This window comes from Pelophylax lessonae, assembly GCF_965119305.1.
Source record: "Pelophylax lessonae genome assembly, chromosome: 6".
In the NCBI taxonomy this organism is placed as follows: domain Eukaryota; kingdom Metazoa; phylum Chordata; class Amphibia; order Anura; family Ranidae; genus Pelophylax; species Pelophylax lessonae.
The window spans coordinates 18,248,229-18,265,487 of NC_138773.1; the positions used below are offsets into that span (position 1 = coordinate 18,248,229).

The following is a 17,259-nucleotide window of genomic DNA, read 5'->3' on the forward strand; positions in this document are numbered from 1 at the left end:
CTGGGCCACTTTTTGCGATTCGGAACTGTGTGATTTTAACTAACAATTGCGTGGTCGTGCGACGCCATACCCCAATGAAATTGACGTCCTTTTTTTTCCCACAAACAGAGCTTTCTTTTGGTGGTATTTGATCACCTGTGCGATTTTTACTTTTTGCGCTATAAACAAAAAAAAGAGCATAAATTTTGAAAAAATAACAATATTTTTCACATTTTTTTATATGAAATTCCCACCCAAAAAAATGTAAAAATCCAAATTTTTTTAAATTTTTGGCCAATTTGTTTTCTGCTACCCATGTTTGGTAAAAAAAATCACAATAAGCGTATTTTGATTGGTTTACGCAAAAGTTATTGCGTTTACTAACTAAGGGAAAGATTTTTGTCATTTTTGGTGTTTTTTATTTTAACGAGTAATTGCAGCAAACTGCGATTTTTTTTTGCGGGACTGCGACATTGCGGTGGACAGATCTGACTGACATTTTTGACACTTTTGGGGGTACCAGTGACATTACTGCAGTAATCAGTGCTATACATATGCACTGTTACTATAAAAATGACACTGGCAGTGAAGGGGTTAATTTTATTGGAGAGGGAGGGGTTAATGTATGCCTGGTGCTTACTGACGTGTGTGGGGGGAGGTGACTGAGTGACACAGGGACAGATCGCATGTTCAGCTATGCTGAACCCTGCAATCTGACCCTGCCTGTCACTTAGGAGATCCGCCCGCTCTGTTTACACAAGTGGGCGGATCTCCACACTCGATTCCCTGACGATCGGGAAAGAGCAGCGGCGATCGCCACTGCTCCTCCCCTGGCCCGACTCCCGCTGTGACAGAACACAGCGGGAGCGCGCCGCCTAGAAGGGGGAGGGTCTGCCGATGTAGGTCTGCGTCGTCAGACCTACAAGAGCCACTTTGCCGCAGTAGCATCAACGTAAGCAGCGGTAAAGTGGTTAAAGAAATGACAAGGGGGAATTTGTTAAAGAATTTGGGCCACTTTTCTGGCTTTATGGACCATTAAAAAGTCCTGCACCGAATACAAAATGCCCTGCCGTCCGTTTCAGTAGCCTTACCGAAACATGCAGCAGGTAGTTCCCAAAAAGTGGTGCTATGGCTGCATCAAATTCAAAAAGAATGACCTGCAGTTTGTAAATACCCAGACTGGAGGTAAAGTGCACCACAAAATGAAAAGGCTATTTAATTCATTTTAAATATTTAAATCAAACTCCCCCATCCATCCATGTCTCCGTGCTTTATTTTTATTGAGAAATCACTTTGAAAAACAATTCATGTAGCATTTACTTCCTGAAATCCATCTGCCCTTAGCGTAGGCATGCAGGCAGCAGTGGGTGGCCCTCCTCCAGATAGAGGGAGAAAATGCCCATGAAGACTCCTGTAAGGGCCCTTTCACGTGGGCTTTCCGATCATCTCCACCTGAATGCATGAAGACACGAGGCCATACAATGTGATTAGAGGAGAAGCGATTTAACCTCAGACAACGCAGGGGGTTCTTTACAGTAAGGGCAATAAGATTGTGGAATTCTCTACCACAAATGGTGGTAACAGCGGGAAGTATGGCTACTTTTAAAAGACTCTTAAGGCCCGTACACACGTACCGATCGTCGGCATACAAACGTCGGTGGACGAAGGATCTGCCGATTGTACGCGTGTTAGTATGGTGCCTCCGACAGATGTCTGCGCACAATCCGCGGACAAAAGTCTTTCGTGCAAACATGAAAATATTTGTATGCCGACACCAGAACGGACGATTGTTCGCCTGTCAGTACACAATTCGGCCGACAGACCGCAGATTTGCAAGACTGGGCATGCTCAGAAAATAGAAAACACAGGGAAAGTTAACCATTACATGACATCACTTCTGCAGTCGGCGGACAAAATTCTTGTGCTGTCCTTGTGCTGTCTTTGCACTTTTCAGCAGACACCGACATCCCGGGGAGAAAAGAGGAACATTTGTAAGCCGACCATCGGTACGTGTGTACGGGGCTTTAGACATACATCTCAAGGATCAGAACATTCAGGGCTATGTGAGATGATTATGGCCACACACACCTACTCAGGTTGAACTGGATGGACTATTGTCTTTATTCAACCTCACCTACTATGTAACTATGTAACTATGTAACCTATTCGTTTTTCAGGCGGACCTGATTGGATGCTCCATGCATCCCTATGGAGCAGCGGATCTCAGCGGTGACTTGTCCTCTGACACCCGCTGCTGTCCGATCTGATCCTGTACATGAAATCCAGACAGATGGAGACCCAATTTTCCATCTGTCTACAGCAGTGGTTCTCAACTCCGGTCCTCAGGGCACACTAACAGGCCAGATTTTAAGCATTACCTTGGGGAGATGCAGACTAAAAAAAAAGCAATCACTGAGCAGCAAATTATATCACCTGTGATGTATTTCAGTTTTCTTGCAAACCTGGCCTGTTAGTGGGCCCCGAGGACAGGAGTTGAGAACCACTGAGATCGGATCGGATGAAAACAGACATTGCGCAAACCAATCAAAATACGCTTATTGTGATTTTTTTTTTTTACCAAACATAGGTAGCAGAAAACAAATTGGCCAAAAATTAAAAAAAAATAAAATTTTTACATATTTTTGGGGGGGAATTTTATATAAAAATATGTTAAAAATATTGTTATTTTTTCAAAATGTTCGCTATTTTTTTGTTTATTGCGCAAAAAGTAAAAATCGCACAGGTGATCAAATACCACCAAAAGAAAGCTCTGTTTCTGGGAAAAAAAGGACGTAAATTTCGTTTGGGTACGGCGTCGCAAGATCGCGCAATTGTCAGTTAAAGTCGCACAGTGCCGAATCGCAAAAGTGGCAAAGACGTAAGACAGCAAAATCCTCCGGTGGTAAAGGGGTTAATGACCAGGCCATTTTTTGCAATTCGGCACTGCGTTATTTTTATTTTTTTCTTTCTAGTTTCATTCTGACTCAGAGAAGCAGCGTGATCTGTCATCTGTTATCACTGTGATTGTCTCAGCTTTTTTAAAGAGAGTTCTCTTTTTTACCCACAAACTTTATTTAGAGTTCTACAGGAAAATCAATATGAGCGAATGCTCTTTAACCAGTTCTGGACCGGAAGGATTTGCCCCCTTAATGACCAGGCCATATTTTGCAATTCAGCACTGCGTTTTTTTTAACGGACAATTGCGCAGTCGTGCGACGCTGTACCCAAATAAAATTGATGTCCTTTTTTTCCCCACAAATAGAGCTTTCTTTTGGTGTTATTTGATCACTTGTGCAATTTTAATTTTTTTGCGCTATAAACAAAAAAAGAGCGACAATTCTGAAAAAAAAAAAAAAACAATATTTTTTACATACTGCTATATAACATTCCTAATTTAAAAAAAGGAAAAATTAAATCTTCTATCATTTTAGGCCAATTTGTATTCTGCTACATATTTAAAAAAAAAAAAAAAAACAATAAGTGTATTTTGATTGGTTTGCGCAAAAGTTATCGCATCTACAAACTAGGGGAAAGATTTATATCATTTTTATTTATCTATTTATTTTTTCTAGTAATGGCGGCGATCTGCAATTTTAAGCGGAACTGTGACATTGCGGCGGACAGATCGGACCCCTAACTGACATTTTTGACACTTTTGGGGGGACCAGTGACATTACTACAGTAATCAGTGCTAAACATATGCACTGTTACTGTAATAATGACACTGGCAGGGAAGGGGTTAACTCAGGGGTGATCAAAGGGTTAAATGTTTGCCTAAGGGGTGTTTTCTAACTGTATGGGGGATGGGCTTGTGAAATAACCATAGAGACATGTGATCCTATATAGAAGGATCATAGGCGCTCTGTGATCATTCCAGGGAGAAGAATGGTCAGCTGTGTTTACAACAGCCGACCATCCTTCTCTCTCAGCGCGGAGCGATCGCGGGTGCCCGGCGGCAATTGCATCTGCCGGCCCCCGTGGGTTGGCATCCCTGCCCCCAGCACCACTCCCCCGAACCGATATACCCATACGTTCATTCGCGCAGCCGAGTCAGTCTGCCGCAGTATATATGCGGCAGGCAGTCGGCAACCGGTTAAAGCGAAGCCGGAGTCTCTGAAGTGAGATTTAAAAACTGTAGCTGCTGACTTTTAATAAACAGCCACTCACCTGTCCCATGATCCAGCGGTGTGCTCACCCCAGCCATTCTCTCCCTGTATCTTCCCTCGATGGGGCCGACATCTTTATTATTGGCACCCGGCTGTGACAGCTTGCGGCTTCACAGCTGGGTGCCCACAGTGCGTGCGCGAGCGGTGCTGCGCTGTGTGACGGTTCCGCAGTCTTCTGGGAACTGCCACGTGTCCCAGAAGTCTTTGGGGAGGAAGGGAGAAGGAGAACTTCAGCTTCCCATTGCCTAAGGTGATCAGAGTGGAAGTGGTACCTGTCAAAATTAAGTACCCCCCTTCCTCCCCAAAAGCTCAATTTCACGAATAGGAGGCGGGGAGGAGGCCTTAAAGAGTAACTTCCCCTTTTTGGGTGGAGCTCCGCTTTAAGAGGAATGTCATCAATAAGAGTCTATTCAGACTAGCGCGACTTGTCAGGCAACTTGGTCGTCTGACAAGTCGCGGTCGGTCGCTCGCCATTGAGTAGTGCGCTCCGACTTAAAAAAAGGTCCTGTACTACTTTCGGGTGACCTGGAGGCGACTTGCATTGACTTCAATTATATGAAGTCTGTGCAAGTCACGCCGAAGTCGCGGTGCATCACAGGTCGCCCCACAAAGTCGTGTCGCGCCAGTCTGAATGGGCTGTTATTCTTCATCATCATTCATCATTAATCACAATTCTAACAATTTGAAACAATGTTAAAAACAAAACACACTGAATGATGGACAGGCTCAGTCTAACCACTTACCGACCGCCTGCCATCGATTTACGTCGGCCCCTTGACGGTAAATACCAGGATTATGGCAGCAGATCAGCAGATAGCTGCCATAACCCTGGTATTTTTTTAAACGGCGGGTGATTGGCTTTCAGATAAGGGTGATCCCAGTGGCGGATTCGCCACGGGATCACCCTTACGGTGTGGCAGAAGAGATGCCCCCTCCCGCCACGTCCCGGCCCCGTTTTCCCCCGCGTTCCGGACCCGCCGGCAGCGGTGAAAACAATCCACTCCCGGATCCTCTGAGACAGGAAGTCGAGTGAGGGCAAGATGGCCTCCCAACTCGACTCTATGGTCTTGGAGGACCGGAGCGACGTCAAACGTTGTTGCCTAGTTTAAAGGGCGGATTTTTTTTCAACAATCTTTTTCTTTTTTTAGTGTAGATGTAGTTTTTTGACCCCAGATCTCACAATAAAGAGGTCCTGCCATACCTATTTCTATTACAGGGGATGTTTTTTTTAAACTGTAAAAAGAATAAACAAATAAAAAAAAATAAATAGGAAAAAATAAAAAATTAAAGCGCCCTGTCCCCGTTAGCTCGCGCGCAGAAGTGAACGCATTTGCAAGTCCCGCCCACATATGTAAACGGTGTTAAAACCACACATGTGAGCTATCGCCGCGATCGTTAGAGCGAGAGAAATAATTTGAGCCCTAGATCTCCTCTGTAACTCTAAGCTGGTAACCTGTGGAAATTTTTAAATTGTCGCCTATGGGGATTTTTAAGTACCAATGTTTGCCGCCATTCCGCGAGCGTGCGCAATTTTGAAGCATGACATGTTGGGTATCTATTTACTCGGCGTAACATTATCTTTCACATTATGGAAAAAATTGGGCTAACTTTACTGTTTTCTTATTTTTTAATTAAAAAAATTATTTTTTTCCAAAAAAATTGTGTTTGGAAGACCGCTGCGCAAATACCGTGTGATAAAAAATATTGCAACGATCTCCATTTTATTCTCTAGGGTCTATGCTAAAAAAAAAAATATATATATATATATATATATATATATATATAGTTTGGGGGTTCTAAGTAGTTTTATAGCAAAAAAAAAGCAGATTTTAGCTTGTAAACACCAAGTGTCAAAAATAGGCCCGGTCTTAAAGTGGCTAGGCTGGTTCTCTCTATACGTAAATAAGAGTTTTTTAAATGTATTAATATATGGAATGCAGTGTATTTACTGAAGAAACGTACCGGTTTAAGTTGAAATCTGTCTGTATTCCTACTTCCTGTGTGGATAGTCTGTTCTCAGTTGCATCTGTCTGGGTCTCTCTTGTCACCGTTTTGGGTTCAGTTTTTGATTCCTGAATCTCTGTGGTGCCTGAATCTGGGAAATTTGTGTCGATCTGTTTTCCAGATATTCTTCCCATGTCCTTTTTTGTTGGTGTCCCTATGAATTCCATAATTTCTGCAGTCCCTGTGGATTCCTCAGACTCTTCTGTAGTCTCTGGTTTTCTGAATGTCCATGTCCCGGATAGTTCATCCATGACTTGAGTTGATGCATTCTCTGTAGATTCCTGAATCTCTGTAATGACTGGGGATTCCATAGACTCTTCCGAAGTTGGTGAAGTTTTGTCTATGTCTACCCCAGATTGTTCCTCCATGTCTTGAGTTGCTGCTTTCTCTGTAGATTCCTGAATCTCTGTAATGATTGGGGATTCCATAGACTCTCCTGACGCTGGGGACGTTTTGTCTATGTCTACCCCAGATTGTTCCTCCATGTCTTGAGTAGTTGCTTTCTCTGTAGATTCCTGAATCTCTGTAATGACTGGGGATTCCATAGACTCTTCCGAAGTTGGTGAAGTTTTGTCCATATCTACCCCAGATTGTTCCTCCATGTCTTGAGTTGATGCATTCTCTGTAGATTCCTGACCCTCTGTAATGACTGGGGATTCCATAGACTCTCCCGAAGTTGGTGAAGTTTTGTCTATGTCTACCCCAGATTGCTCCTCCATGTCTTGAGTTGATGCATTCTCTGTAGATTCCTGACCCTCTGTAATGACTGGGGATTCCATAGACTCTCCCGAAGTTGGTGAAGTTTTGTCTATGTCTACCCCAGATTGCTCCTCCAGGTCTTGAGTTGTTGCTTTCTCTGTAGATTCCTGAACCTCTGTAATGACTGGGGATTCCATAGACTCTCCCGAAGTTGGTGAAGTTTTGTCTATGTCTACCCCAGATTGTTCCTCCATGTCCTGAGTTGATGCTTTCTCTGTAGATTCCTGAATCTCTGTAATGACTGGGGATTCCATAGACTCTCCTGAAGCTGAAGATGTTTTGTCTATGTCTATCCTAGATTGTTCCTCCATGTCTTGAGTTGTTGCCCCATCTGGGGATTCCAGAATCTCTGTAAGCACTGTGGATTTCGCAGACTCTTCTTTCTCTAGTGAACAATTCATTATTCTTAGAAATGGTAATGTCATGTACTTGTAGTATACCCAAGCAACCTCCAAACCTACTTGGGCTCCTTTTAAGCTCTTCCTGAGTCTCTTCTGGTCCTAGATGAGGAAATTACAGTCCGCAGTAAGATCTGTTTCTTTTTATCTCAGAATTTATTCCAGGATTTGATATGAAGGAGTTTAGACCAGACTACACCAAATGTGTGTGATACCAGAAGATACAATCCGATTGTCGTATTCCAGCCGCTGGACAAACAAAGATATGGCAGAGAGACCTCTGCTCTGTTTACATCAATTCTATTCCTTACGGAAGTTTTTTTTCTTTCTAGTTTCATTCTGACTCAGAGAAGCAGCGTGATCTGTCATCTGTTATCACTATGATTTTCTCAGCTTTTTTAAAGAGTGTTCTCTTATATTGATTTTCTGTGCCTAAATTGAATAATTTGTGCTCACAATTTTTTTTTTTTTTCCCCACAAACTTTATTTAGAGTTTTACAGGAAAATCAATATGAGAGAATGATGAACAGCTAACACCACTGAAAAAGTGCTTCTACCCTGAATGAACAGTGCTGGTGGTGAGAAAGTAGATTTGCCCGCTGCAGATGATAAACCCCAGAAAATGATTTTGCCAGTATCATTCTATCAACATTGAGAAGGCTAATGGGCCACCAATTCTCAATTCTTGAAGAATCTTTACCCTTTGACAGAAGAATCACCGCAGATTGTTGCATGGAGGGAGAGAGTGACCCCTCTCTCAGACAGCCATTAAAAACCTCCACCAAATATAGGGCCAGAGTAACCTTAAAGTGCTTATAAAACTCGACGGTCAATCCATCTGGCCCAGGAAACTTCTTAATGGCAAGCTTATCAATAGTGCTGAGCCGAATACCCCCCTGTTTGGTTCGCACCAGATAATCTCGAACAAGGGAAATTTTCTAGCGAACATGAAAATCACAAGTCCTCATTTTAAAGGCCTAAATGTAAATGACTATTAATCACCCGCTGGCCAAGGATCCAAACCTACAACCTCTCACTTGCTAGCCTGTTATTCTAACAGCTACACCACCGAGACAGCTGAGTAACCAAAGACTCTCTTTGCCTAACAATTCTCTATCTGAGTTTGACAGCTCTTTTACATCACCAGCGCCCCATAATCCATTACCCAGGTGCAGTGAATAGGGATGATCGAACGGTTCGGGTCGACCATCGGTTCGGCCCGAACATTGGGTGTTCGAGGTTCGGCCGAATTTAGAACTTTTTGCCAAAAAAGTTCGGAATTCGGCAACCAGAACCGACCAAAATGCAATGGGACAGGAAATGGGCTTTAAAAGCCTGTGATTGGACCAGAACCATTAGCAAAAGCCAATTCAGGGGGCAGGAGAATGCTAGGAATGTGATTGGAGTGACTAGGGGGTCCATAGTCCAATCATTAGTGAATACGCCCCCGAGTATATAAGGTAGCCCCCGCCAAATTCCTAGCATTCTTATACGGGACATGGAAGAGAATGGAATGCTGTTCTTTTACTTCTGCTACAAAGTGTTACAAAGTGTCATTTAGCATTTATTAGTGTGAGGAAAGGGATATCTAGAGTAGTTAGAGTGCTCCTTTACACTTTAGTTAGCTTTAATTTATTCACTTTCTGTAGGGAAAGTGTTAAGTGTAAGGGGACCGTAGTGTAGTGTAGGGTTAACTGACAGTGACTGCTATGGAAGGGTGACAAAACCCTTCCATAGCAGGGTGACCGCTATAGAGAAATGATCATTTCTCTGAGTTGCTTCGGAACTGGAATATGGCTTCTCACCAGCCAGAATTTTTTATGCTGCAGGGGTTGCCACTGCCAGTGCTTTTTTGAGGACATGTTTGATGTCAGACATGACATCTGAACATGTGTATAGGGGTATATATACACAACCATGTCTGTATATATACACCTAGACATATATAGGTGTGATAGTAGCAGAAATATATGCTTGCGCTAAAGAAATCATTTACAGTAATATATTTCTGCTACTATCACACCTATATATGGCTAGGTGTGTATAGGTACATATAAGTATGTGTGTATATACACCACTATACACAAGTTCAGATGTTTTGCCTGCCTCAAAAGAACCCAAAAAATGCCCAGAAAAACGCTCAAAAAAAAAAAAAACGCCCAGGTGTGTTGTTGCAGGCATTTTTTGGGGGTTTTTGGAGGCAGGCAAAACATCTGAACTTGTGCACAGTACCACTATACACAAGTTCAGATGTTTTTTCTGACTGCAAAGAACCCAAAAAAATGCCTGCTATTAAACCGGCAAGGTGCTGTGAAAAGCGAGAAGCCATACTCCAGATCTATAATTGCACTAATACAAACTATCTTTTTTTTTATGGTTCTGGACATGCTACAGAGCTGAAACTTCACAGGTACACATTTTAGACCCCCCAAAAACTAAAGTCAAAATAAAAAAATCTCTCTTTTTTTTTTCAATAATTGCCTTTTTTTATCAAAAATGACAATTTTTAAGAACTTTTTTTGTGTGGTTAATAGTTACTGGGGCATGGCCCAGAACCCTAGGCACTTTTTAGGGGCATTTATTGGGTTTTAGGGCTTAAAAATTGTGTTTTTTGATTACCGAAGTTCGGGTCCCATTGATTTCAATGGGGTTCTGAAATCCGGGCCGAACTTTCGGGAAGTTCGGATGTCCTGGCCGAACCGAACTTTTCAAAAGTTCGATCATCCCTAGCAGTGAATAAATTACTGATGTCACTTCAGAAGGGGCGAGACAATTAATAGGTTTTAATTAAAGTCCATAATTAATATTAATTACCCGCTGGCCTGGGGATTCAAACTCACAGCCTTTTGTTTGCAAGCCAGTTATTCTATCAGCTAAGCCACTAAGCTAGCAGAGGATTCACCTTGGACTTTCTCTGGTTAACTAACTTCTTTCTGACTTTGACAGCTCTTTTATAGGGCTCTGATGTCGCCCTACAGTGACAACCGTTACTGGCCAATTATTTGTAGAACTGGTGGACTGACGGACCGGCAGATAGGGAGGAGAGGCAAGCAGAACTTGCATTGCACAAGAGGTACAAAGCAGACTGCAAATGTATCAGGAGCGAGCCATCAACCATGTACAGTCACATCTGGCACTCCCAGGACGCCGTCACATGGCTTCGCAGTGTGGGCTTTTTTTAATGTGTCCGTTGCTGACAACAGTGTTGCCATCTGCAGCCTTTGCAGTCAACGCATGAGTCGCGGTAAGCCCAACACTCACCTAGGGAGAACCGCCTTAAGAAGGCACCTGAAATCCCATCACCGAGTCCAGTGGGAGCAACACCATCAGAACCCACATAGCCACACTCCAGGCTCTCACCGTCCAGCCTCTTCTCCTTCTCCTGTCTCCTCACAGTTGTCCAACACCCCACCTTCCATGATGCCGTTGTCACGTTGTTCTGGAAAAAGGCAGGCTTTTGTGGCTCAAATGTTGGAGCATAAAAAAAGGTGTCCCACAGGTGTCCGACTACATCGGGTTAACAGCCAATGTGGACGCTCTGAGGAGTGATGAACCCCTGGACTACGGGGTGGGCAGGCTTGACCTCTGGCCAGAGCTTGCACAATTTGCAATGGAACTGTTGGCTTGCCCCCCGTCCAGTGTCCTGTTCGAAAGGACGTTCAGCGCAGCAGGGGGGATCGTGACCGATAAGCGCACTCACCTAGCTCATGACAGTGTAGACTACCGCACATTTATAAAAATGAATGAGGCATGGATCTCTGAGGAATTCAACACATGTGACCACCAGAAGACCATGTTTTATTTAAATTCCTCATGACAGGCCACAAATATCTGCAGACCGCCATCCACCCACAACAATTCCTGGTCCTTGTTTTTGCTAAATACAGCGGCATAAAATGCATTTCATGTCCATTGAATGGCAATTTTTTGGGGCCTATACAAGCTGACACTTACTTCTGTATACTGTGAATGCCTAATGTACAGTACCTCTAGCCATCAAATACACTACGTTCTTTGCTGTCAGGTAAACCCATGTGGGCTAATTTTTGGGGCCTTTTATGGCCGACACTTACTTCTGTATCCTGTAAATGCCTAATGTACCTTCAGCCACATAATACTACGTTCTTAGCTGTCAGGTAAACCCATGTGGGCTAATTTTGGGGCCTTTTATGGCTGACACTTACTTCTGTATCCTGTGAATGCCTAATGTACCTTCAGCCACAGAATACTACGTACTTAGCTGTCAGGTAAACCCATGTGGGCTAATTTTTGGGGCCTTTTATGGCCGACACTTACTTCTGTATCCTGTGAATGCCTAATTTTTCAGACTTGAATTGAAAATCAATTGGTCTGTAAAGGTTCCGCCAAATTGTGGAATGGATGTTGACCCATTTTACAGATGTATGAATGGACCCTATATGTATTAGACATGTATTTACCGACTGCTGTCAGTTCTGGCTGATTTATGAAAAAAAAAATATATTTTTTTTTTTGCTGTAAAAAAAAAAGTGCCATTAAAGTCAATGGGGCCTGCCGCAAACTCGCGGTTCGCAGGCGTTTGAAAAAATTTGCGACTGCCGTTCACGAACTGCCCCGGCCAATGTTTGTCTATCTCTACTGCTGGGTGCTAAGATTATGGTAGCCCGAGCCTGGAAACAGTCGACCCTATCCTTTGCTGCAGCAAAACGAAACATTTTCTGGATAATGGTTCAGGAAAATATAGTTAGTATTCTCCAGGCCACTGCAGAAAAATTGACATGGTCTGGGAACCTTGGAATACCTACACACAACAGCCTTTGTAATCTGTTGCAATGAGTCTCGATCTATGCGACTCTTTGGTACCTCATTCTCTTTAGAACTTATGGCTGACACATAATGTTATTTAAATAGCTTTACTTGTTAAAGTTTTCACTTGTTTCTTATCCAGCCTACTTTATTTTCATTAATATTTTTGTGGCTCTCAGTTACATGTGGTGTATACCTCTTCCATGGTATCTGACTTTGTATTGCCTTATGCTCAATTTAGTAAAATACTACTGAAGGTAAATTGAAGTTGATTGAGGTTGAGGTAAATTGAGGTTGGTTGTGTTGTCTCCATCCTTATGACACAGTTTGCTCCCAGATGGGGTGTCTGGGGGTAGGGGACAATACACTGAACGTAAGATTAGCACCCATACTGCATCCACTGTACAAGTTCAATTGTGACTCTTTTTTTTTGTCATTGTATCCATATAAACAACCCTCCGTTATATGTCCTAATGTATCACAGAAAGTACCAATGTTTTTTTATCCTTTTGTACCTTTTTCTATGAGAAACTTCAATAAAAAATGTTTGAAAACTAAGATGTAAATAGGGAAGGAAGAACATCCTGCTATGATAAAGTGGGTCCAAACAGGTATTTTGTAGGTGGCAAGGAAAGAGACAAGAGGAAAGATTTAGACCACAATATAGCAGTTTTTTAAGGCACGATACCACAACCCCCCTGTTCAGCGTCATTTTAAAGTGGCAAAAACATTTTTGTGTGTTTGGCAGAGATGTGGTAAAACGTTAAGTGCCGGTTCACACTAGGGTGACCTGTGAGGCGACCTGGTCGCCTCACAGGTCGGCGCAGGTCGCCTCCCATAGGGAAGCTGCGGACCCGTTCTAATAGGAGCGACACAAGTCGCTCCGACCTAAAAAAAGGGTCCGGAGCTTCTTTGGGGCGACCCGGAGGCGACCGCCATAGACTTCAATGTTATGAAGTCCGTGGCGGCCGCTCCGACGTCGCGGCGCGCTGCTCGCACCGCGACCTCGGAGGTCGCGGTGCGAAGTAGCGTCGCTGCAGTGTGAACCGGCGCCAAAAGCTCTTTTCATTTACTTTCTGTCTTTGAGACAACCAGCATTCAAGCCAAAAAGCACCAGACAGAGTTGCATTTATTGAGAGTCTAATACAGTTAAATCCAACATGTTTAAGGGGTTCAAAAGGTCCCCTTTATCAGGGCTTGACAGATGCTGAAGAATACAACATATACACTGGTTTAATGGCTTTAATGTGATTTTTATTAAGTACAACTGGACTTCATGCAATGAGGTTGATTAATAAAGGATGTATGAAAGACACAAGGAGCCTCTAAGTGCAGTATTGACCATTTATTGTAACATCAAGGGGTTAAAAACACTTACAAGATATTCCATGTAGGGAAAGCCTTGAGACAGCCTGTGGTTGGCCAACAGCATCGCCTGTAAGCAAGATTAGAGGAGCCGATCCACGGCTGGCCAGTGTCCAGGGAGCTGCTAGCGTGTATGCATAAGTTTCATTCTGTCATAATACAGAGCAGGTGAGGGGGGATTTATGAATGAAGCTGTGTTATTATCATAACTCTGTCTCATAATCTGTCTCACTGCTCCTGTTTGGCATTGGCCTCTTTTGGGGCAGACTTGTTACCCGCCCCACCCTCAGTATTCAAATATGTATTGCTTATCATTTCTTTGAGCATTTTTCCTCCCTTTTTAAGTAAATCGGGGATCACATAAACAGCAACCTGCTTGAAAGAGTCCACGATGGGTTCATACCATTCCGGACCGCTCAGTTCTTTTTGCTCTTGCTGTATTTCTTTGATCTGCTCACGGTACATGTTGGCATGCCTCGGAAGTCCCTGGTCCATGTAAAGCTGCTGATTCTAAGAACACATTGAGAGTTAGTATAAACTCTGTAACAGTTATTCTCTGATATGCAGTCTTGATACGTTTTGGAGCAAAAAAATTAGATTTTCTACTTAGTAAGAGGAACACAATAACAGATTTTCTTTCAAAACAGGAAAAAACTCAAGCCTTGTCACTGAATGTGGCCCCATCTTTTTACAATGTTGCTTATACCCCATTTAATAAGCAGAATTGTCTGTTTGTGTGTGATGAATACATTTCATGATGTTGAGTGTCGATGATTTGGTAAGTGTGAATTAGGGGTCAATTTACTAAGTTTTAACGCATGGAGTAAGGGTATCCTGTTACTTATTTGCATAAATGATTGCATGCGGTAAATAAAGTCCAATTGATTAAAAAAAATAACGATTTTGCGGTAAACACTAAAAGAAAAAATGATTGTCGGTAAATATCGCAAAAAATTGTGTGGTAATCCGTTAAGTTCAATTCACAAATGAAACAGGAACTAAAAAAAGGTGTGATATTTAACACCACCCTTTTGGTGGCGCTAGCCAGTGCGGTACAAGAAAAAGTGGCCTATTCAAACCCTCATAAAGGGGCATTTCACCCACCGAGAGCCTAATTCAACCCACAGAATACCCACAGAAAGGGGCCTAATTCAACCCACAGAACACCCACAGGAAGGGACACTATTCCACTCATAGAAAGGGGTGCAATACTACCCTCATAGAGGGGTCTAATTCCACTCACTGAGGACCACAGAAAGGGGCCTAATTCTACCCACAGAACACCCACAGGAAGGAGTACTATTCAACCCATAGAAAGGGGTGCAATACTACCCTCATAGAGGGGTCTAATTCTACCCACAGAACACCCACAGGAAGGGGTACTATTCAACCCATAGAAAGGGGTGCAATACTACCCTCATAGAGGGGTCTAATTCTACCCACAGAACACCCACAGGAAGGGGTACTATTCAACCCATAGAAAGGGGTGCAATACTACCCTCATAGAGGGGTCTAATTCTACCCACAGAACACCCACAGGAAGGGGTACTATTCAACCCATAGAAAGGGGTGCAATACTACCCTCATAGAGGGGTCTAATTCTACCCACAGAACACCCACAGGAAGAGGTACTATTCAACCCATAGAAAGGGGTGCAATACTACCCTCATAGAGGGGTCTAATTCTACCCACAGAACACCCACAGGAAGGGGTACTATTCAACCCATAGAAAGGGGTGCAATACTACCCTCATAGAGGGGTCTAATTCCACTCACTGAGGACCACAGAAAGGGGCCTAATTCTACCCACAGAACACCCACCTGAAGGGGTACTATTCAACCCATAGAAAGGGGTGCAATACTACCCTCATAGAAGGGTCTAATTCTACCCACAGAACACCCACAGGAAGGGGTACTATTCAACCCATAGAAAGGGGTGCAATACTACCCTCATAGAGGGGTCTAATTCTACCCACAGAACACCCACAGGAAGGGGTACTATTCAACCCATAGAAAGGGGTGCAATACTACCCTCATAGAGGGGTCTAATTCTACCCACAGAACACCCACAGGAAGGGGTACTATTCAACCCATAGAAAGGGGTGCAATACAACCCTCATAGAGGGGTCTAATTCCACTCACTGAGGACCCACAGAAAGTTGACATTATTCCACCAGCAGCGGACACACAAAAATGTGGCATTATTCATCACGAGTACACAAGTTTTTTTTTTTTTTTTATTATTAAATCAAAAAGACATGACGTGCAGCGCAAATTAAATGCAAACATCAGATGAGATTTAACATCAGGAATTTAAAAAATAATCAAGAAACAAATGGGAACCTAGCAGACTTTACTAGGATGGTGACAATAGTATAAATAAAAAATGCATTTTATTAGAATTCCATAAACATTAAAAAAAAATGGAAAATGCTTGGTTTGGACAATACAAATATAAATGCTAGAACTGCTTATATTAGCATAATGTCTTGCTAGAGGTCGACACGTTTCACAAACACTGCTTCTTCAGGACCTCTTAGTCTTTGCAGCAAAAAGCATTGGCCTATTTCTAAAGAAGAAAGCATCATAATCAATAACATGTACATCACAAGGACATGACATGTTATTGTATATTATGTTTTTTTTTTTTTCTTTATACAGTAGATAGGACAATGCTTTTTGCTGCAAAGACTAAAAGGTCCTAAAGAAGCAATGTTTGCGAAACGCATTGAACCTCTAGCGAGACAATATGCTAATATAAGCAGCTCTCACATTTCTATCTGTATTGACCAATAGCATTTTTCTATGTTTTTAAAAATGTTTTTTATGGTTTTGTAATAACATTTATTTTCATACTAATGTATAATAACAGTAAAGTAATGTATGGTACTAGTAAAGTCCACTAGGTTCTCATTCATTTCTTGGCATTTATCATTTATGGATGAGGCACTGTAATTAGCCTGTTTGGTTTTAAAACTTTAAAAAAGTAATAATAATTTGTTTTTAAAGTAAATGTTGTTTACAAAAGTGCAACAATGGAGTATGTCAACCATGACATTTACTCCAGTTAGAAGTAACCTCTTGAAATTTAAAAGAGGAAAAGCAAACCCTGGGTGGCTAAACTCCAAGATAAAAAGACATATTAATATAACATTAATAATTCATTAATTAATTATTAAATATATAATTAAATTTAAATTTAAATTTAAATTTAAATTTAATATAATATTAAATAAATAATTAATAACATAAATACTAAAGAAAGGGTATTAAAGAAATACAAGGCTGAGGGGTCATTGGCAACATTCCAACATTACAAAGAGTGCAATAAGAAATGTAAAGGCAAAATCAAAGTGGCTAAAATAGAGCATGAGAGACGTATAGTGGAAGAGAGTGAAACAACCCCCAAGGAATTATTTAAGTATATAAACAGTAATAAAGCGAGACCAGAACACGTTGGCCCCATAAAAGACGAGGAAGGGAATCTGGCCACAGAGGACAGAGAGAAGGCGAAAGTGTTAAATAATTTCTTCTCTTTAGTCTTCACAAAATAATTGGGGGGCTACACTAACCCAGCTTGTAATGCTAAATTAATTAATACATCCCAGGATGTACCCCCATGGTTAACAGAAGATAGACTTAGAACTAAACTAGAGAAACATAACATAAATAAATCACCGGGACCAGATGGCTTGCATCCGAGGGTTCTTAAGGAACTCAGCCAGGTGATAGCCAGACCATTATTCTTGATCTTTACGGATAGTCTGCAGGCGGGAATGGTGCCAGCTGATTGGAAAAAAGCCA

General features: G+C 42.2%; 1 protein-coding gene across 1 annotated transcript in view; it reads right to left on the minus strand.

Annotated features, from left to right (window-relative positions):
• Positions 1-13,629: 13,629 nt before the first annotated feature.
• LOC309558463 (uncharacterized protein) overlaps positions 13,630-17,259 on the minus strand; it is a 114,503-nt gene continuing 110,873 nt past the window's right edge. The window contains exon 23 of the mRNA XM_082261534.1: positions 13,630-13,966. Within this exon, the coding sequence (XP_082117660.1) occupies positions 13,685-13,966 (282 nt within the window). The 3' untranslated portion in view covers positions 13,630-13,684. The remainder of the gene's footprint in view (positions 13,967-17,259) is intronic.